This window comes from Talpa occidentalis, unplaced genomic scaffold (assembly GCF_014898055.3).
Source record: "Talpa occidentalis isolate TD23 unplaced genomic scaffold, MPIMG_talOcc4v2.1 talOcc4.17, whole genome shotgun sequence".
In the NCBI taxonomy this organism is placed as follows: domain Eukaryota; kingdom Metazoa; phylum Chordata; class Mammalia; order Eulipotyphla; family Talpidae; genus Talpa; species Talpa occidentalis.
The window spans coordinates 90,310-109,626 of NW_023601754.1; the positions used below are offsets into that span (position 1 = coordinate 90,310).

A 19,317-nucleotide genomic window follows, 5' to 3' on the forward strand; every position below is an offset into this window, starting at 1 on the left:
TCCAGCCCAAAAGGATTGGCCCAGAGCAGGGCCACTGAGGCCTGAAAGCCGCCCCAAGTCTAATGCCCCTCCTGGTGGGGACCCACAGGAAAGGGTCAAAAACAGACAAGTCTGGGGGGAAAAGAGCAACATCAGAATCAAGATAAAAGCTGCCCCTGCCTCCTCCCGTGGCTCAGCGGCGGCCGTCCTCCCAGCCCAGGACCAGAAGCCCACAGCTCCGTCTCCGCCCCGGGCCTCCCCCAGGCCCCGTCTGCTCCCCACCCTCCCTCCTTCCCACCCAAGTCTCCTCTCGGGGTCTCCTCCCTGCTCGGCTCCACCCCCTTGGGTGGGGCAGGGAACCCGGGGCCTCCCCTTTTCCTGGGGACCTCCCTGTTACAGGGGGACACCCCGGGGTGTGCTGGGGGGATGCAGAAGTCACTCCCCGTGTGTCGGCAGGGGGCACCCCCGGTGTGTCGGGGGTCCTGAGCGGGGGTTCCGCGGGCGCTGTCGAACGCAGCACGACGGTCGCGGGCTCGCCGAAGATCCCCGGGCTCGGCCCGCGAGGCCGCGACGCGCAGGAAGGCGGCTCCCGGCCCCGCACTCGGCGCTCCCGGATGGCGTCACCGCCGCTCCAGAGTGGCCGCCGCCGTCGCCCGGAAGCGGCGGACGTGGCGTCCCCGCTCACCTGCCCGAAGGCGGCCACGGCCCTCGCGCCAGGCCCGGCCATCCTGCCGCGCCCTGCGTCCCCGGGGCATCGCCACAGGCCGACCAGAGGCGCAGCCGCAGCCGCCAGCCGGTGGCGCACGCCCCGCCGCCAAACTCGCGCCGCTCGGGCGCGCGCACGCGCAATGCCGCGCAAACGAGCCACCGTGTCGCCACGGCCCCGCGGCGGGAGGAGGGCTCGCGCGCATGCGCTGTAGCCCCGGCCCGGGGACCTCTCTGCGTGTGTCTACTCTATCGCCCGACTCCTGAAGATCAGAACATGAACGCCGTCTGGCTCGACTCAGGCGGCGCAGAACTCCCAGCGGCCGATTCGGCGGGGTGCTGAGAGAAAAACGCCCAGTTCCTTTAGTTTTATTTTAAGTCTGGCATCTCTAGGGACCCCTTCTGGGGTCCTCCGTGCCATGCAGTCCCAAAGCGCTCTAGTCGCCGCTGCTGCGTGTCATTGTTCCGCGACCGGGCGGCGCCTTCCGCGCGTCCCGCGTGAGCGGGGGCGCCGGGTCCGGGCGGGCTCCTAGGTGTTTGTTCTCTGCACGCGGGGTGCGGACGCTCGGACGCCAGACACCGGCCGCGGTGGCTCCGGAACCATCCCGCCTGCGCCTGGGAGCGCGGCTGGGGCTCGAACGTCTGTCTACTCGCGGCCCTACGCGGCAAGGGACTGCGTGTGTCCACCGGCCCCTGCCCCTAGACTGCGGGGGTTTATGACATTCTGGAGGCAAAGATGCCGGGGAAAAGGCCCCTGGGTGCGACGGCTCTCCGGAGTGCCAAGAGGGAACGGAAAGCAATCACTCTCGACATGAAACTCGAAGTGTTGCGGCGATTTGAAGTGGGTGAGAAGCTCAGCCAAATTGCAAAGGCCCTGGGCCTTGCTGTCTCCACAGTGGCGACAATCCGCGATAATAAAGAAAAGATCAAGGCGAGTTCGCTCATAGCTACTCCCTCGAGAGCCTCTCGGCTGACTCGCCGTCGAAGTGCGGCCATGGAGACCATGGAGAGGTTGTTGTACGTGTGGCTGGAAGACCAGAGCCAACGAAACGTGCCCCTGAGTGTCACCGCTATTCAGGAAAAAGCCAGGAGTTTGTTTGACGACTTACAGCGTGAACACGGCGAGAGCTCTCAAGCAGAAAAGTTCAGCGCGAGTAAAGGGTGGTTTATGAGGTTCAAGGAGCGCCACTGTTTGCCCCACTTCAAGATGAGCAGCTCGGCTCCCGGCAACAAGGACACCTACCCGGAAGTGCTGAGAAGCATCATCCGAGAAGGTGAGTACACCCCCCAGCAAGTTTTCAATGTGGTGGAGACAGGGCTCTACTGGAAGAGAATGCCTGAAGGGACATTTATCTCTGTGAAGGAGAAAGTCGAGCCAGGCTCCAAATCGCCCAAAGACCGCTTGATGCTGCTGCTTGGAGGCAATGCCACTGGGGACTTTAAGCTGAAGCCCTTACTGGTATACCACACGGAGAACCCCAAGGCTCTGCAGGGCTACTCCAAGCCCAACCTGCCTGTGATTTGGCGCTCAAACAGAAAGGCTTGGGCAACCAAGAGCATTTTTCACGAGTGGTTCACATACTTTTTTTGTCCTGCCATTGAAAAATACTGTGCCCAAAATCATCTCACCAACAAAGCTTTGCTCATCCTAGACAGCGCGCCATGCCACCCAGTAAACTTGAGTGACCTGTCTGATAATGTAAGGGTGGAGTACTTCCACAATGGTACCGCCGACTCGGTCCAGCCCATGGCTCAGGGTGTCACCTCTGTCTTCAAAGCTCATTACCTGAGAAGGACTTTTGAGCACATCCTGGAAGCAACAGATGAGGAGGATCCAGCTGTGATCAGCGAGTTTTGGAGGAACTATAGCATCATAGATGCCGTGGACAACATTGCCACGGCTTGGGAGGCACTCAAGCCAGCAACAATTAACAGTGCATGGAAGAAGATTTGGCCTGAGTGCGTTCAGTTCCATGATGTGTCCCAAACAGATAATGTTGCACAGCTTCAACAAGACATTGTGGCTCTGGCCAGGAGCCTGGCTCTGGAACAGCTGGTGGAAGCTGATGTGGGCCGGTTGCTGCAGCTGAATGAGAAAGATCTCTCAAATGCAGAGCTGATGCAGCTGGAGCAGGAGAGAGCGGTAGAGGAGGACAGTGAGGACGCCCCACCAGCCCTGCGCCAGCTAACCACAGGGGCGCTCTCAGCAGCCCTCGCACATTTTGAGGCTGGCTTGCAGGTGCTTACCAGTAACAGCTCAGATGAGGAGTGGAAACAAAAAGTTTCCAAAGCAATCAACAATGCAATAAACTGCTACAGAGAATTGTACAATGAGAAAAAGCGGCGCTCGCAGCAGCTGTCTTAGGTTGTCTTCTGGTCTGTGTATCCTCTCAACATCCAGTTGAAAAATTTAATCAGTCGGGCCGATTAAAAATGTAGCCAAAACTTTTCTTTAAGAAGAGTAAACATTTCAAATAAGGTCAAAGGCATTTGATAAATTGGGAGAAGACAGTTGCACCACATCTCACAGATAACAGGCTGATAAGCCTGAAAAATTCTTAAGAATGTGGAGGAAAACTACCAAAATCCAACAGAAAAGTGCACAAAAGAAATAATTTGTATGTAAGTAAATCAGGCCTTAAAATGTGAAAAGAAGCTCCACCTCCCTCATAGAGATACAAATGAAAGCTTGTGCACATAAGCCATCCCAGTGAGACCAGCATGTACCAGGACACAAGCGTCCTCCAAGGCCCTCGGTGCAGCAGTGTGGGGGGACAGTGCGCCAATAAGGAATAGGGCTCCTCTCCCACTTTCACAATTGTCTCTGAAGCTACACCTCCAAGAGAGAACACATGCGCACTGATGATTTGCTGCAGCCTTGTCTGTAGCTACAAATACTGCAGCCAGCCTGGATGTGCACCCAGTGCAGCAGACACAGCACAGTAACCCCCATGGTGGCCTGGAGGTGATGGAGGAGCGTGAGGAGGAACTCTGCTAACTGATGAGCACTTTCCACCATACACGATCCACTAAAGCTATGTGTGAGAGTACAGCCTGCTACCTCTTGTGGAAGAAAAGAGGAAATAAAATATATATCTTACATGTGAAAAAAGAAACACAGGAAGGAGACACCAGAAACTAATGGGGGGGGGGGTGCTGGTAATAGTTGACTCACTTCTGTAAAATTCAGACTTTGAAAACTTGTTAATAAAACAAGCAAAAATAAGGTTTAGGATTAATAAAACAAGCAAAAATACGCAAATACACAAACAGATTCATATTTCACAGCATCATATTTCTCCCCACAACAAAGGGAGAGAAACACCCAAATCTTGAACAGCAGTTTGACTGTATACCCTCAGGTTAAAGTCTCAAGAGATGCTGTGCTCTAGTGAGCAGGCTGACCTCATAGGGGCAGAGGTCGCAAGGCTCCAAGTGCTGGCTGCACACTCTAGGGTTGAGCAACTGAACAAATGCAGAGCAGATGCAGGTTATTCACCATAAAGGAAGATGAGGGACCAAGCGAGGGGAGCCGTGGGTCTGGAGTGGGCTGAAGCTCGAAGCACTGGTATGAATTCATGGGTTTTCAGTCTGGGGGAACACAGAGCGAGGGTACACTTTCCTAGGGCTGCACGTTGACAGGCCATGTCCTGTCTAGTAAATACCACTGTCCACTAAGAGGCACTCGCACTCTGGAGAGATGGCTGGTTTCAGGCAGGGATGGAGAGGGCAGGAAAGCCTGGATGGCCTCGCTGTGGAAACGAGTGCCTAAGGACAGGCTGAAAATGTTCCCACTGACCAAATTTGGGACAACTTGAGCATCAAAATAAATAGTTGCAGTAGAGGGTTATAACTCAGTAAAATAGGCCATAAATGTGGAGAAGCAAAAGCTCTGCAACAAAAAGACAACCACCAGATGCAGAGGGAGTCACAGGAGTGGAAAGTCACCAGCCCCTTCTAGTGAGAGCCTGGAGAAGAAGGTGAAAGCAGGGACTACGGATGTTACATAGTCTCAAAGTATCTTCCATAAGAAACCTGGTAGTCACAAAGTTGTATAACTTTGTAGCAGAAAAGCCTGGGGAAGCCCCCAGAACCCCTTCAGGACAAGGGTGCAGTGGAGGACACTGCGTCCCCCGCTGTGCGAACCCTGGGGTCAGCCCCAGTCCCCCGCAGACACTGGTGACCCGTTGTCTTCACAGCAGCCAGCCTGCTGTCAGTGCCGCCTGCCCTCCCGATTGAGGGCTGGACATGGCCTGGGGGGCTCACCTGAGTGAGGCTTGTCGTGGGTCTGGTTGACGTCTAGGGGCCGCTCCCCACCCTGTGTGCCCAGGAGGCGGTGTCCTTGCTTGGACACACGAGGGACACGCACAAGGATGACAGGTGGTACCATCTCCGCAACTCACATTCAGGAAAATACAGGAGGAGAGAGAAGCAAATGGGGCGATGTGGGCACTTGAGGGCCCAGAAGACAGATGGGGCGTGGGGTGGCCTGCACTGTTGTGTAATTCTTAATTTGCCAAAGAACATGGAAGCACTTCCTGGCTGGAAAGGGGCCGAGCCCTCCATGTGCTTCTCAGGGTGAGTTCAGCTTCTGTCCTCAGAGGGCTCCACCCCTGCACTGGTGTCGGCTCACAGCCCACCACCCTCTGGCCACCCTCCACACCTGCCCGCAGTGTGGCCCCAGCCTAGGTGAGCAGCTGGACACCTAGGTGAGCAGCAGTTACTTCTGGGTTACAGCCCCTTCCAGATCTGGTCAAACTACAGGTCGTATCTGCAGAGAAATGTGCAGCTTGATGTGATCTGGGAGGGTCAGAGTCTTGAGGCTCAAGACCTAGTGGCAGGGGGCCTTAGTCCAGCCAGCCCCCCAGGGTTCCAGTGCTGCTCAGCCCTGGGCCTCCTCCAGGCCATGCCCAGTGCAGGGTCAGAGGGCTCTGGGGTGGCGTCAGTGGCTATGGCTTTGCTCTGCCCCCAGTCTACGGACCCCACGAGGCTTGTTTGTCCCTCCGACGTGCTGCCCACCAGGGGGTGCTCATTTCTCCCCAGACCACTCGACTCAGCCCCACAGGGAGAGAAGGCTGCAGATGGTCCAGAAGCCTGAGCCTGTTCTGCACATTAGCGAACTGCCTGGTGCCCAATTCACCACACACGCATCTGGAGCACGGGGTTTAATGAGGGGCAGCGGGTGTGGTCACAGCAGGGCTGCAGGCTGCTAGCCCAGAGAGCTGCTTCCACCGTGGCTTCTGGCCACTGTCCCGTGGACCCAGAAAGCCCCACATGATTCTGTGTAGAGGGGAAGGTAGGAACAGTGTTGGGGGCAGGAATTGGTAAAAGGGAGCTCCCGCGGGCAGCGACTATGGCAGGAACCATTGGCGTGGACCAGACAGTACACCAGGAAAGGCCAACACCCCATGGCAGAAATGTGACGCAGCAGTGGCACATGTGGTCGGCTGCAAGGGGCCAAGAACCACCTTCACGCCTGGGCAAGGGACATCAGGGCAGGGCCTCTGCGGCCTGGAGACACTCGGGGTCCACTGCTCACCTGTGCCTAGTTCTGGGCAGCAAGAGGAATGTCTCAGGCTGCATGGGGCTCCCCGGGCGACACGCTGGCTGCCCCACACATCAGCCCCTGGGCTGCTGCCCTCTCCCTCTGGCTCATCAGGCGACAGGGGAGGGTGTCCCCCAATGCTCCGGCAGGGTCCTGGGTGTCCCCCAATGCCCCGGTGGATCCTGGCCTACCCCACCAGAGGTCCTTTGTCAGCAGTGTGGTACCTCCTACCTCTAGCCAGGCCTTCTGTGAGCAAATATTCCCGGCTCCTGACCTCAGGTCGCCGGGAGAAGGCTCCTGGCTGCCGGCCTCTGGCCTTTGGGGAGCCCCTGGGTGGAAGATCCGGCTGGGGAAATGCTACTCAGGCGGGCCATGGCCAACCCTCTCGCCTAACCTGGAAGCTCACCCAGGCGACCTATGCCTGCACCTGGAGGTGGGCCTGCACCCAGCTCAGAGCACCAGGGCAGCCAGGTGGTTTGGAGCAGCTGCCCATCGCCCAGGGAAGAGCTCCTCATCGCCACACTGTCCGGAAAGAACCAGGACCCAGGGAGCCAGGGAGACCCTTGGAGCCAGCAGAACAGCCAAAGGCCCAGAGAGACCAGGTGCCAGAAGGAGGCGCCCCCCAGCAGGACGCAGCCCAGGCAGCTGGGTGCAGCTGGCATCCTTGGGCCCACAAAGCTCTTCGAGACCGCACAGGACCTGCGGGCCGGGGACACCAGCAACACCCCCCCACCTCCCCCCACCCCCCGCAAAGCTGCCGGGGCTTGTCACCACGGGGCAGGAAGTTCCCCACTGCCCAGCCGGGGAGTCTGTGGTGGGAGGGGCCACACCCCAGCTGCACCCCACAGCAGGAGACTGCCGGGAGCTCCCAGCCAGCATGGGGCCAGGGCGTTCCTCAGGCCTGGCCCTGGCAGCCCGCCCAGCAGTGAGGCGGGCCTGGAGCTGCGCCCCGCCACCGGCTGGAGAAACACTGCGATGTGGCCACGACCAGCAGGGCACGCAGGCGGGCAGAGTGCCAGCATCTAGGAGTCCAGGCCGGGCCCCGCCTCCTGGAACAGGGACCGTTTGCGCAGCGTCAGGCGGGCACACTTGGGGCATGAGGTGGAGTTGTCGTAGTAGCAGTCCCTGGGGAGACACGACAGTGAGACTGGGTGCGCCCCAGGGGTGCCTGCCCGGCCCCGGCGCCCCTCCTGAGGCCCACACACCGCAGGGCAGCCCCGCTCTTACTGTGCGGCCCCCTCCCGGAACATGGGGTCCCCTTTACACTTTTGAAGGGGCATCTCAATATTCAACATCTGCCAGACAATAAAAACCAGCTCAGCAGGCTGGCAGCCCTATCTGCCAGAGGCCCACTGAGGCCATGATGGCCCAGGGCAAGGTGGGGGTGTCCCCCCTGCAACCAGACTACACCCTGCGCCACCCAAAAGTTAGATTAAAGCTGGCTGCTTCCAACCTGTGTGCACTGTTCTTCCAATACAAGTATCTCCTGGCCTAGGAATGTTTGAAAATAACACCACTGGTGGCAGGAAGGGGGGAGTGTAGCAGCCTCACCCCTTGCACATACACCCCGCCTGGGAGCAGCCCCAGCCCCTCCCGCTACCCTCGCCCCGCACTCTGGATAGAGACAAAAGGCTATGAGATTAGGCAGCAGCAAAGTAGTAGCTCCAGCGTCCTCCTCAATGCTCCTGCCCCAGAGGCGCCTGGCCTGCATCCCTCACCTGTCGCCCGCACTGACCTGTGGAAGACTGCGGAGCAGTCGGCACACACGGAGGTGTGGCTGTCGAAGGGGAACAGCACGTCGCCCTCCCTGCAGAGCTCGCACACGAAGCCCTTGGCCTGGCAGCGCTGATGACAGTGGGTGGTCAGCACGGCTGGGGGCACCCGTACACCACCCCCCCCACGCAGGACAGCCTTGGGGCCAACCTCGCAGTCCAGCTTGATGTGCTTGGCGAACAGCGTGTGGGTCTCAGTGAGTGAACAGCCCAGGCGGCCGGTGTGTGCGTCGAGCAGGTCCTGTACGGAGTACATCTCGTCGTTCTCCACGAAGTGCTGGCGGTCCTGGAGCTGCGGGGGTGGGAGGGGCGTGACCCTGGGCAGACAAGGCCCCAGCCCTGGGGTCTCCCCACCAGCCAGGGCTTCTCCCAGCACCCCACACAGCCTGAGGGCTTCTCACCCCTGTGGGGTGCTGGGTGGGGAGGGCTCTGCCTGCTCACTCGAGGGGCCGGGAGCCAGCTCTCAGGGGCAGCTCTGGAGCCAGTCAGAGTAGGCCAGAGCCTACTGGAGCCAGTCAGAGCCAGTCAGATCGGCCTGCGGGTAGGGTGCAGCTGGCACATGCGTGCAGGCTACGAGCATTTTTGCGCGTGAGCCGCGGTTGCGTGCAGACCCCTCGACCCTGGACAGAAGCGCCAAAGCAGCAGCCGCGCCCGGACTCGCCTGCAGGAGCAGCCGGGCATCCATGGCCTCCCGGCAGGTGATGAAGTACGGCTTCATGAGCAGGATGTCCTGGCGCAGCTTCTGTGGAGGGGCAGGAGCTGTGAGCGTTCCCGCCGCCGTGCACACAATAAAGAAAAAACCGCAAAGCACCCCAAAGACACGCCGCAGCAGCTGAGTCCGGCCTGCAGCCCAGCCCGGCCCGGCACGGGTCCTGCTGTGGCTTCACCTGCGCCCTCTACCAGCGGGGAGGCCGAACCTTCCGGGCCGCGGCGACTGCGGAGCCAGCACAGGCCGGCGAGGGCCCCGCCCCGCGCAGGTGGCGCCTCCCGGGCGGCCCCCCAACCTCACCCGGATCTCCACCAGCTCCTCCACGTAGTTGAACAGCAGCGGGTTGATCTCCCGGAGTCGGAGCACCGGCCGCGACACCATCAGCGCCAGGTAGCGCAGGCTGCCCCGGGACACCTGGGGACAGGGTGGCTCAGCGCGGCCCTCAGGGCCGCCCGCCCGCCCGCCCGCCGCCTCCCCGCCCCAAGGCCTGCGCTCCCGGGCCCGCCGCCCGCCCGCCCTCAGGGCCTCCGCCACACCCACCGCCCGGCCCCTCCCCGCCCCGCCCCGCCCCATGGCCTCCGCCCCGCCCACCTCCCCGTCCCGCCCCCATGGCCTCCGCCCCGCCCACCGCCCCGCCCCGCCCCCATGGCCTCTGCCACACCCCCTCCCCGCCCCTTCCACCGACCTGCCCCGCCCCAGGGCCTCTGCCCCGCCCACCTCCCGCCCCGCCCCCATGGCCTCCGCCACACCCCCTCCCCGCCCCTTCCACCGCCGCCCCCGCCCAGGGCCTCCGCCCCGCCCACCTCCCCCCGCTTCCACCGCCCCGCCCCGCCCCAGGGCCTCCGCCCCGCCCACCTCCCCGCCCCGCCCCCAGGGCCTCCGCCACACCCCTCTCCCGCCCCTTCCACCGCCCCGCCCCAGGGCCTCCGCCCGGGCCACCGCCCCGCCCCACCCCATGGCCTCCACCACACCTCCTCCCCGCCCCTTCCACCGCCCCGCCCCGCCCCAGGGCCTCCGCCCCGCCCACCTCCCCGCCCCACCCCAGGGCCTCCGCTGCCGCCCCGCCCTTCCACCGCCCCGCCCCCAGGCCTCCGCCCCGCCCACCGCCCGGCCACGCCCCCATGGCCTCAGCTCCCGGCCCCGCCCGCCCCCAGGGCCTCCGCCCCGCCCACCGGCCCGCCCCGCCCCCCAGGGCCTCCACCCCGCCCACCGGGCCCGCCCCGCCCCCATGGCCCCCGCCCCGCCCCGGCCCGCCCCGCCCGCACCTTGCGCGGCTCGAAGTCCCAGTTGTGCACCACGCGCGCGGGGATCACAGCCAGGTCGTTCCAGTGGCAGTGGCTGCAGTAGTACTGCCCCGTGTAGTCGCACTGCCGGGCCTCGCTGGGGACGCCGCCTGCAGAGGGACGGGAGGCCCCACTGAGCATCCTCCGCGCACCGCACAGGGCACGCCGCACCCGCGGGGAGGGCCCGGCTCCCCAGGCCCCCGCCCTCCTCGGAGCCCGGGTAAGCAAGCACCGGGCCGCGGCTCATGCCTGGGGGGACACGGCCGGGGAGGGGCTGCTGCCGCTCCCGGGCCCCTCCATGCGGGTGTTGGAGACAGCGGCCCTGGGCGGCTGAGTGCGCCTTGCCTCCCCAGGCCACAGGCTGGACCCTCGAGGGCCTGAGCAGATGTCACTCAGGGCCGCAGGACCTCCCCGTCCGGCCCTTCTGGCCTGGCCCCCCCACCCGGCTACGCACGCAGGGAGATGGGTGCCCGGCACTCGGCGCAGCGGTAGTCCTGGCTGTCCAGGCCTGCCTCAGGGCAGATGCTCAGCTCGTACTCGGCCTGGTGGCTGACCTTGGAGCGGACGCAGGGCTTGGAGACAAGGTTCAGGCACTTGCTGTGGCAGCGGTAGTAACACCCTGGGGGTGGGGGGCAGCCTGAGCCGGCCTGTCATGGCACCCAGAGGGGCCAATCCAGCTCCTCCAGGGCCTCTCCAGCAGCTCTGCCGGCCCCAGGCCCTCAGCACCTGATGCCCCCAACTCCAGGCCGCCGACTCAGGGCTCTGGCCCTTCCTCACCCGGGTCACCACACACACCACCTGCAGCCCCAGATTTCAGCCACCCACTTCCCATGACAGACGGATGCCCCCAGCCCAGTCCCTGCCACTCAGGGCCCCTCCCACTCCGCGCTCCACAGCAGAGAGTCCTGTGGCAGGGCCTTCCCAGACATGTGCCTGCGGGTCCTTTGCAGACAGTGGGAACCTCCCCATGCGTCACCCCTGACCTCCAGCGTTTACTCCCATATCACATGGACCCTTTCAAGCTCCCTATGGCAGGCCCTGCCCTTTGCCATCTCCGTGCAGGCCTGTACCCCCTGACTGGGCCCAGCCTCCTGTGGCTGCGGCCACCCCTTGTCCTCAGATTTGAGCAGCCATGAGTGCTCACAGCTGCCCCTGGGCAGTGGGCAGTGGGCCCCGGGCAGCACGCACCTGTGCAGGTGTACCAAGTCTGGATGAGCCCCCAGATGACAGCGCTGCACCTGTCACAGGTCTGCTTGACACTCTTGCTCTTCTCCTTGTAGAAGCGGTGCTCCAGGAGCACCTGGATGTTGGGCTCCTCCTCATTGGGGTCCTGGGGGCCAGCAGGGACATGTGAGCCCCTCCCCACGGTCAGGGAGTTCTCCCCAGCATCCCAGCCGCTGTGTGGGAATGGAAGACCAGCAGGTGCAGCACCGCCTGGTGTGCCCCACTCTGCTGGCCAGGCTCAACCCAGATATGCTGAGGCCGCAGCCGGTGTCACCCCAGGGACGGAGCACAGAAAGGGGGATGGGGCCCTGGCCACCCAAGTGACTGCACAGGGGATCCCTCATACCACCATTCTTGGGGTGCACTGTCACAGCCTTGCTCACCACCTGGGGCCACCCCACCAACCCCCGGGACTCACAGCCAGTGCGGGGACCCAGGGACGCATCAGAAAGGACACGTGGGGAGGGTCCCCCCGCCTGTAGCTTGGTCTCTGGGGCTCAGCCCCTGCTTGGTACACCCCCACCCAGGCAGCAAGGCTGACAGCCACAGAGGGCTTCCCCCACAGAGGGCTGACAGCCCAGGAGTGGGCAGTGAGTCCCCAGGCTGGGACCCCCCCCCCCATCTAGGCAGGAACCCCACCCAGTGCAGGCGGTTGCAGCAGAGCCGCAGCAGGAAGGACCCTGAGGGCAGCTGTGCTCTGCCCTCTAAGCTGTCGCAGGGCCTCACGGAGAGCGGGGGACCACCTGGCCTCCTGCCAGAGCCCACCTTCAGCTCCTGGAGCTTCAGGCGCAGGTGGATGAGCCTGACCACGGCGTCCTTCTGCTTCTCCGACTGCTCGGGCAGCTCCAGGATGGCCTGCTTGCACTCCTCAATGGCCTGTCGCAGCTGCTGCACGTCAGAGGCCAGGAACAGACCCTGCGAGGCAAGGACAGTAGGCAGAGGCCAGGCGCTCCCTGTCCAGACCAGCATCCAGAAGCCCCGGGGCCACTGGGCCTGGAGTGCATGCTTGCCCACCTGCCCAGAGGGCCGGGACCTCAGGGGCCCTGTAGCCTGGGCCAGACCCAAAGGCCCCACACAAGACGTCCCCCAGAGCCAGCCTGTCTTCCTTCTCCGAGAGCCCAGCTGCTCTCTGGCTGAGCCGTCTCACTTCTGGGGCTGGACAGAAGCTGGAGCTGAGGCGGCCAGTGGCACGCCCCTCCACAGATGTCGCAGGGCCCAGTTGGCCACGCTGCCAGGCTGGACATGGAGCTGGGGCCAGGAAGGCCCAGTGGCCATGGGAACGACTAAGACACAAAGCAGATGCAGGGCCCCTCGTGCCCCCACAGCCCCGGCAGTCCTGTCCAGGTTGCTGCGTTTCTCTCCAGCACAGTGGGAGATGGTTTGCAATAACTTAGGAGCCTCCCTGGTGGCACAAGGGGTTAAGCACCGCACTATGAAGCAATCTGCAGCCTCTGTAGCACGAGTTTGATCCCCAGCCAGGGAGCTACCCACACGGTGCGGGAGACCTCTCCTGTCTCTCCACTGCTCCCCTCAGCAGTAGATTTCATTCAGTCTGCCTTTCTGCTTGTTCTGCTCCCCACTCTATCTCTGGTGAATCCTCTCACCTCCTGCATCTCTGGCCTGTACCCCAGCTCTAGTATGCATAAATAAATAAATCTTTTAAAAATCATTAGAGTCCTTTTATTTTAAAAAAAAAAAAAAAAGATTTTCCTGGCATGCAATAGCAAGAACTCAGGGGGGCTGAGGGTGGGGGCGCAGAGGGATTCCCCTCCAGTGCACAGAATGGCATCCCTAACACAGGCCCGGGCCCCAGCAAAGCGGGGACGTATGCCAGCCCCTCCCGGCCCAGCCCCAGAACCTCACCACAGGGCGGGAGAAGTGGTCCTCGGACAGCCCGAGGTCCATGGTGCGCTCTGGGCAGCAGCGGAACTCCAGTTCCCCGGGGGGCAGCTCCGGCAGGGCCTCTGCAGGGTCCACATGTGGAGGAGACAGTCAGCGGCTGGCCGGCCGGCCAGCACTGGGCCTCCGGGGCACGGGTCACTTGGAGCAGCCCCCACCCTAAGGCAGGGCCCAGGCCCCTAAACAAGGGTCGCCCCAAAATCCCGTGACTCCAGGCCCTCTGCACCTGCCAGTGCTCACCCTGGACGCCATCTGCCGTGGGAGGTGCTGGCCCAGACCCTCCCCTGACCACCGGTCCCCTGCTCACTATCAGGACACGGGCAAGGTCTCTCCCAGGAGCCAGCTCCCACGGGAGACAGCACACAGGGCCACCAGCACTCACCTTCAGACGCCATGTCTGGGGCTGCCTCCCCGGGCCCCTGCGCATGCTGGCCAGGGCCGCGCTGCTTGTCGAAGGGGTTGAGGTGGGCCTGCCGGAACCGGGCCAGCCTCTCATCGTGGTCCATAGCGACCGTCCATCCCACCTGCGGCAGAGACCAGGACTTCACAGGGGCTGGCCTCTTGCCCTTCCCCAGAGGCTGGTCTGTGTGTGACTTCCCAGCCCCAGTTCCCCCCAAAACCAGCTCAGCCCCTGTGCTGGAGACAAGCAGAGCCAGGCGCGGGTCAGCCCAGTGTGAGGACATCCGACTGGCGCTCGGCCCACCTGAACTGCCCTGTCCCCGACAGCTCCCCAAGTCACCATCCCTGAGCGGGTCAGCGGGGCATGGCCAGGGCCTGGGGTGACAGCCTGCCCCCACAGGCCAGGGCCTGTCATCCAGGCCGCTCTGGCAGGGCTGTGCCTGGGTCCCACTGGTCCCCATGTGGCTGGTCAGCACATAGCCCCCCTCTCCCCCCGCCTCAGGCCCAGACACAGACAAGGCAGGAGGTGTCCCCACCGCAGCTGCCTGGGGACTCAGAGGCTGCAGGACCTCATGGCTCTGCCAGGGTGGAGGCCCCTTCCCCACGGAAGGGCTGGCCTGGCCCCACCACAGGGTTCAGCCCCTCCACAGGGCTCAGCCCCTCCACAGCTGGAGCAAGGTCAGAGGGTCAGGTGGTGGGGCTGCCCAGCAGGCTGCCCATGCGCCCCGGGAAGTGGGTCTGCTTTGAAATACCTGCAGTTATAGGCATCACCTCTGACCCCTCCTGATCTTCCTGTCGGAAGAAGGAGAGCTGGGCCCAGTGTCCACCACCTGTGGGGGACCCCTCACACCTGTGGGGGCGGCCCTGCCGCGGGTGGGGGTCTCCGCAGGATCCAGCCCTGGGGCCAGGATGTGCCCCCAGGGCTGCAGCTCTGAAGCCTACCTCTGGGCAGCAGAGGCCGTCCCAGGGTGACAGCGCCCCAGGGGCCTGGGCACAGGGGGGCCTGGGTGCAGGGGCCACCCGCCTAAAGCTGCCAGGGGGCGGGGCTGGGCGGCTGCTCCCCCAGTCTCGGGTGTGCTCAGAAGTGGGGTGTGGAGCAAGTGACTGGCAGCCCCCCACCTCAGCTCCCCCCCTGCCCAGTGGACGACCCTATTTCACGCCAGCTGCTGGGGCAGCCTGGGCGGACCGGGACACCGGCTGAGCCGCTAAACGAGCTCGGCCGGCCCGGCGGCCTCCCGGCCCGCCCCGCCCGCCCGCCCGGCCCGGCCGGCTCCCCGGAGGGGACCGGGTCGGGGGTCGCGGCCCGGGAGGACGCGCCCAAACGGCTCCTTCCCGCCCTCCCCGCGGCGGGCCTGTGCGGGGACCTCGCCGGCGCCCGCCCCGCCCCGCCCGGCCGAGCGGGAGGCCCGAGGCCCGGCCGGCGCGCGGGGAGGCCCGGGCGCCCGAGCGGCGGCGGGGGGCGGGGGCGGGGACCCGGCCACCTGCGGCCAGTCCCGGCCGGCGGCCCCGGGGCAGCTGAGTCACCGGCCCCGGCGCGCCCGCCCGCCCGAGGCTCCGGTCCCGCCCGGCGCCCCCGTCCCCGCCCGGCCGGCCGCGCCCGCGGGGGCCAGGAGGGGGCCCGCGCCCCCCGCCCCCCGCCCCGCGCCCGCGCCCGCGCCCGCGCCCCCGGCCCGCCGCTCACCTGCGGCCGCCGCCCGCTCCCGGCCCCGCCGCCCGCCGCCCGCCGCCCGCTGCTGCCGCCTGCGGCCCGGAGGCCCATGACACGCGCGCCCCGCCGGAAGCGGGGGGCCCCGCACCCCGCGGCCCTGCGCCCCGCGCTGCGGCGCCTCCCGCACGCCCCGGACGCACACGTGTCCCGGCAGGTCGCGCACGGCGCCGCGCTCCCGCGTCCGCCCCAGCCCGGCCGCGCGAGGCCGCCGCGGCCCGTCCTGCTCCGCCCGCCCCGCCGCGCGCTGGGCCGGCCGGGGCGGGGCGGGGAGGGGCGCGGGGCCGCCCGCACCCCGGGTTCCGCCCTCCAGCCCGTTTCTCTCTCTGCGCTTCGCTCCCCTCGTGCCCTCCCCACAGAAACGGGGGCTCCGCGAGGGCGTGGCCGGCTGGCGCCTCTTCAGGGCCTGCACCCCTATGTGCCTGGAGTGGGCGCTGGCCGGGGCTCGCCCTTCCGGGGCTGGGACCCCCCACCCGCACAGCGACGCCCCAGGTCCCGTCTGCGGGCGCGGGAGCGCCTCCCGCGCAGCTGCCCCCCTGCCTGCCCCACCCGGTCCCCATCCCTGTGGCCACCGCTGCTCTCTGGCCTCTGAATCGGAACATTCCAGGCGCCTCATGTGAGCGGGTCACCCAGCATTTGTCCTGTGATGACTCGTTTCACGTGGGATAATGGCCTGTGTGCGGCCCCTGAGGCCAGCGGAGACACCTGCGGCCCGCACCCTTGGAGCCCGGCTGTCAGCAGCGAAGACCCGACTGGGCAGGAGCCGCGGCAGTGCCCAGAGGGAGCAGGGCCAACCGTGAACAGGGAAGGCCCGTCTGAGGCCAGACCCGAGCCCCAGGACGCCATGGGCCTGCGGCACCACAGCCCCAGCAGGTGTCTGCGCTGGAGTTTGAGGAAGCGGAAATGAGAGGCGAGGACTTGTCAACAGTTTGGCTGCTTTGTGGAGTCAGGAGCCCCTGGCCCTTTCTTCTCCCTTCGCAGATCTGTGGAGGGACAGTGCACAGGGCCAGGCGGACAAGTCTTCACATACCTGAGCCCTGACAGTGCAGCAAGGAGGCGCCTGCCTGCCCCCCCCCCCAAAGCTTCCCCATGCCCTGGGCAACCCCTCTCTGGCCCCATCTCTGTCCCCAGCAGCCACTTCCTCTTTCTGCCAGGAAGTTGCACTTTCTGGAATTCTCTCAGAGACGGAGGCGGGAGCTCTGGGCTGGCATTGCCTGGCCTCCAGCACTCAGCGCAAGGGACTGTGTGTCTCAAGGGGCTGTGTGTCGCAAGGGGCTCTGTGTCCCAAAGGGCAAGGCTGGCTGAGCGTGGTGCTGATAGCGCTTCACGGCCGGCGGGCACCCACAGCGGCTTGCCCATTCGCAGATCAGGCACATCTGGGCCAGTTCTGTTTGCTGTTGCACATGAGCTGCCACCAGCATGTGTGTGCGGGCCTGCTGGGGATGCAGCCCCATCGCCCCACACGACATGCAGGGTGGGTGTGACTCATGCCGGGAATCTGCCCAAGCTCTCCCAGAGTCTGCTCTGCCAGTTCACATTCCAACTGATGTGAGTTCCTCCATGTCCTCAGCAGCGCTGATGTCATCACTCTGTCTACTGGAGACTTTTTTTTTAAACTTTGTCGAGGTAAGAATACTTGACATCTACCCTCTTACCTAGTTTTTTTTTAAGTGCACAAGACAGATTGTTAACTACAGGCACAACTTCTAGAACTCTTCTTGTATTCTGAAACTTTTTTTTTTTTAAATAACACACTGGATGACCCGTCATTTGAATGTCACATAAACAGCAATAATTTTTTTTTTAAGATTTATTTATTTATACAAGCACTGGGTACAGTCAGAAGCGCGGGAGGGTGAGAGAATTCACCAGAGTCGTAGGGGAGAGAAGAGCAGGCAGACGGACGAAGTACACTGCTGAGGGGAGCAGCGGGCGGCAGGAGAGGTCTGCGGCCATGTGGGACCCCCGCCCGGCGGCCGGGGATCGAACCGGCGCTGCAGAGGCAGGCAGCCTCGCAACCCAGCGCTCAACCGCTGCGCCACCGGGGAGGCCTGTATTCTGAAACTTTATACTTATCAACTAGAAGCTCCCCAACCCCTGACTACACCCCCTGCCCCCGTCCCCATCCTTGTGGGCCACTGCTGCTCTCTGGTCTATGAATTGGATTATTTCAGGTGTCTTATGTGAGTGGGTCACCAGTATTTGTCCCTCTGTGGTGACTCTTTTTATGTAGCATAATGTCCTCAAGGTTCATCTTCATTGTTGTATATTGTGAATTCCCTTCTTTTGGGGGGCTGTATAGTATTTCACCGTAGGTATACCCATTATCTTTATCCGTTTATCTGTCAATGGACATTTAGTTTGTTTCCATATCTCGGCTATTGTGAATATGGGGGTGCTGATGAGGATATCTAAGATCCTGATTTCAATCCTTTTAAATAAATATCCCAAAGTGTCATTGCTGGATCACATGACACCTCGATGTTTAATTAGAGGGTGTGCTCCATCTTGTTTCCTATAGTGGAGTTACCATCTTGCATTCCCACCAACTGTGTTCAAGGGTTCCACCATCTCCACCTCTTCACCTACCACTGGTTGACTTTTTGTCTTTCTTTCTTTCTTTCTTTCTTTCTTTCTTTCTTTCTTTCTTTCTTTCTTTCTTTCTTTCTTTCTTTCTTCTTTTCTCTTTCTTCTCTCTCTCTCTCTCTCTCTCTCTCTCTCTCTCTCTTTCTCTTTTCCTTTCTTTTTTTTGGTCATTTTTGTGTGAGGTGATAGATCATCGCTGTTTTGTGTTCCATGTCCCTGATGGTTAGTGACAGTGAGCCTCTGTTCATGCATGTGCTGGCCATTTGTATGTCTCCTTTGGAGAAATGTCTATTCCAGTCTTTTATCCACGTTTTACTTGAATTGTTTTTGCTCTGGAGCTAGAGGAGTTCTTCGTATATTTTGGAAATTCACCTCTTGCGGGGCCTGTGGACGGGTGACTCCCCTCCCTCTGCTGTGGGGAAGCTTCCTCGCGGGGGCGACTGTCTCAGCTGCGGGCGCTCCGCCTGCGCTGACCTGCCCTATGGCTACCGCGTTCTCAACACCACTTGTTGAGGGAAAAACTCACAGGATCATCTCAGCATCCGCAGAAAATGATAAGCTCCAGCGCCGCAGCACGCGCTGAGCTCTAGGAGCAGGGGACGTTGGCGCAGCCAGGTGGAGGTTGTGACAGTGGAGCCCCGCCCCGCGGCCTCCAAGCCCCGCCCCGCGGCTTGCAGGCCCCCTCCGAAGCCCCGCCCTCCCCCCGGGCCAGCAAGCCCCGCCCCGAGGCCTGCAGGCCCCGCCCGCAGCCCCGCCGCGCCCCCGCAGCCTCCAAGCCCCGCCCCACAGCCTCCAAGCCCCGCCCCGCAGCCTCCAAGCCCCGCCCCGCCCGCGGCCTGCAGGCCCCGCCCAAAGCCCCGCCCCGGCCCTCGGTCTCCAAGCCCCGCCCCGCCCCGCGGCTTGCAGGCCCCTCCCGAAGCCCCGCCCCGCCCCGCGGCCAGCAAGCCCCGCCCCGAGGTCTGCAGGCTCCCCCGGGCCCCGGCCCCGGCCCCGGCCCCGCCCCCTACTTGACCGCGCCCCGCCCCCGGCCGCGCTGAGCCGCCCTCCCACCAGCGTCGCTGGCCCTCCAGCAGCCACCGAGCCAGGGCGACCCGCGCTTTCTGTTCTGGGTTCTTGACCGCCGGAGACCCGCTAGGACACCTGTTCCACGACGCCCGGCGGGACCCCCTCTGCCCGCGGGAAGGACGTGCGCGCTGGGGGCGCAGCGGGGAGCCCCAGAGAGCGCCCGGCCAGCGCGTGCGGCCAGAGCCCCCGCTCCCCGCGCCCTTGCACGGCACAGGACCGGCCCCTCGCCCCGTGCAGCCTCGCCACAGGCGCCTCGCAGCCCACCTCAGGAGCCTCGGTTTGCTGGGGGCGGGAGTCGCGGCTCCTGGACAGGCCGCGGGCAGTTCCCAGCGTTCCCGACGCCGAGGGTCAGGGGCCAGCAGGCCGCGGGGCGGACCTCGCGGGCGCAGCCTGCTGTGCTCCCTGCAATCAGAGGCGCTCTCTGGGTCATTTGTCGGGGTTTTTGT

General features: G+C 63.9%; 2 protein-coding genes across 5 annotated transcripts; one reads left to right on the forward strand and one right to left on the reverse strand.

The window, feature by feature from the left end:
- The first annotated feature begins 1,420 nt into the window (after positions 1–1,420).
- CENPBD1P (Putative CENPB DNA-binding domain-containing protein 1) lies at positions 1,421–3,049 on the forward strand. Its single transcript, XM_037518081.2, has one exon. The coding sequence runs from the start codon at positions 1,421–1,423 to the stop codon at positions 3,047–3,049; it is 1,629 nt and encodes a 542-aa protein (XP_037373978.1).
- Positions 1,510–15,377, reverse strand: DEF8 (differentially expressed in FDCP 8 homolog). 4 transcript variants are annotated; one of them, XM_037515721.2, is made up of 12 exons: positions 15,364–15,377; positions 13,499–13,640; positions 13,081–13,181; positions 11,983–12,132; positions 11,182–11,323; positions 10,448–10,612; positions 9,976–10,103; positions 9,011–9,124; positions 8,663–8,743; positions 8,153–8,293; positions 7,965–8,074; positions 1,510–7,354 (listed from the first exon to the last, which is right to left on the reverse strand). In XM_037515721.2, exons 2-12 carry the CDS (start codon positions 13,620–13,622, stop codon positions 7,252–7,254), a joined length of 1,359 nt encoding a protein of 452 aa, XP_037371618.1. In that variant the 5' UTR covers positions 13,623–13,640; positions 15,364–15,377; the 3' UTR covers positions 1,510–7,251. The 4 variants fall into 4 exon arrangements, with proteins under 4 accessions (XP_037371618.1, XP_037371617.1, XP_037371615.1 ...); XM_037515720.2 differs by lacking the exon at positions 15,364–15,377 and adding an exon at positions 15,197–15,218; XM_037515718.2 differs by lacking the exon at positions 15,364–15,377 and adding an exon at positions 14,268–14,692.
- Positions 15,378–19,317: the final 3,940 nt, after the last annotated feature.

What these genes read in the sequence shown, in the direction of transcription:
- CENPBD1P (XM_037518081.2), top strand. Translation starts at nt 1,421, where the DNA reads ATGCCGGGGAAAAGGCCCCTGGGTGCGACGGCTCTCCGGAGTGCCAAG.
- DEF8 (XM_037515717.2), bottom strand. Translation starts at nt 13,976, where the DNA reads ATGGGGACCAGTGGGACCCAGGCACAGCCCTGCCAGAGCGGCCTGGAT. An exon ending in GACTTGGTACACCTGCACAG is followed by an intron (nt 10,613 to 11,181) that starts GTGCGTGCTGCC and finishes CCCCACCCCCAG; the next exon opens with GGTGTTACTACCGCTGCCAC. An exon ending in GGGACTTCGAGCCGCGCAAG is followed by an intron (nt 9,125 to 9,975) that starts GTGCGGGCGGGG and finishes CCCTGTCCCCAG; the next exon opens with GTGTCCCGGGGCAGCCTGCG.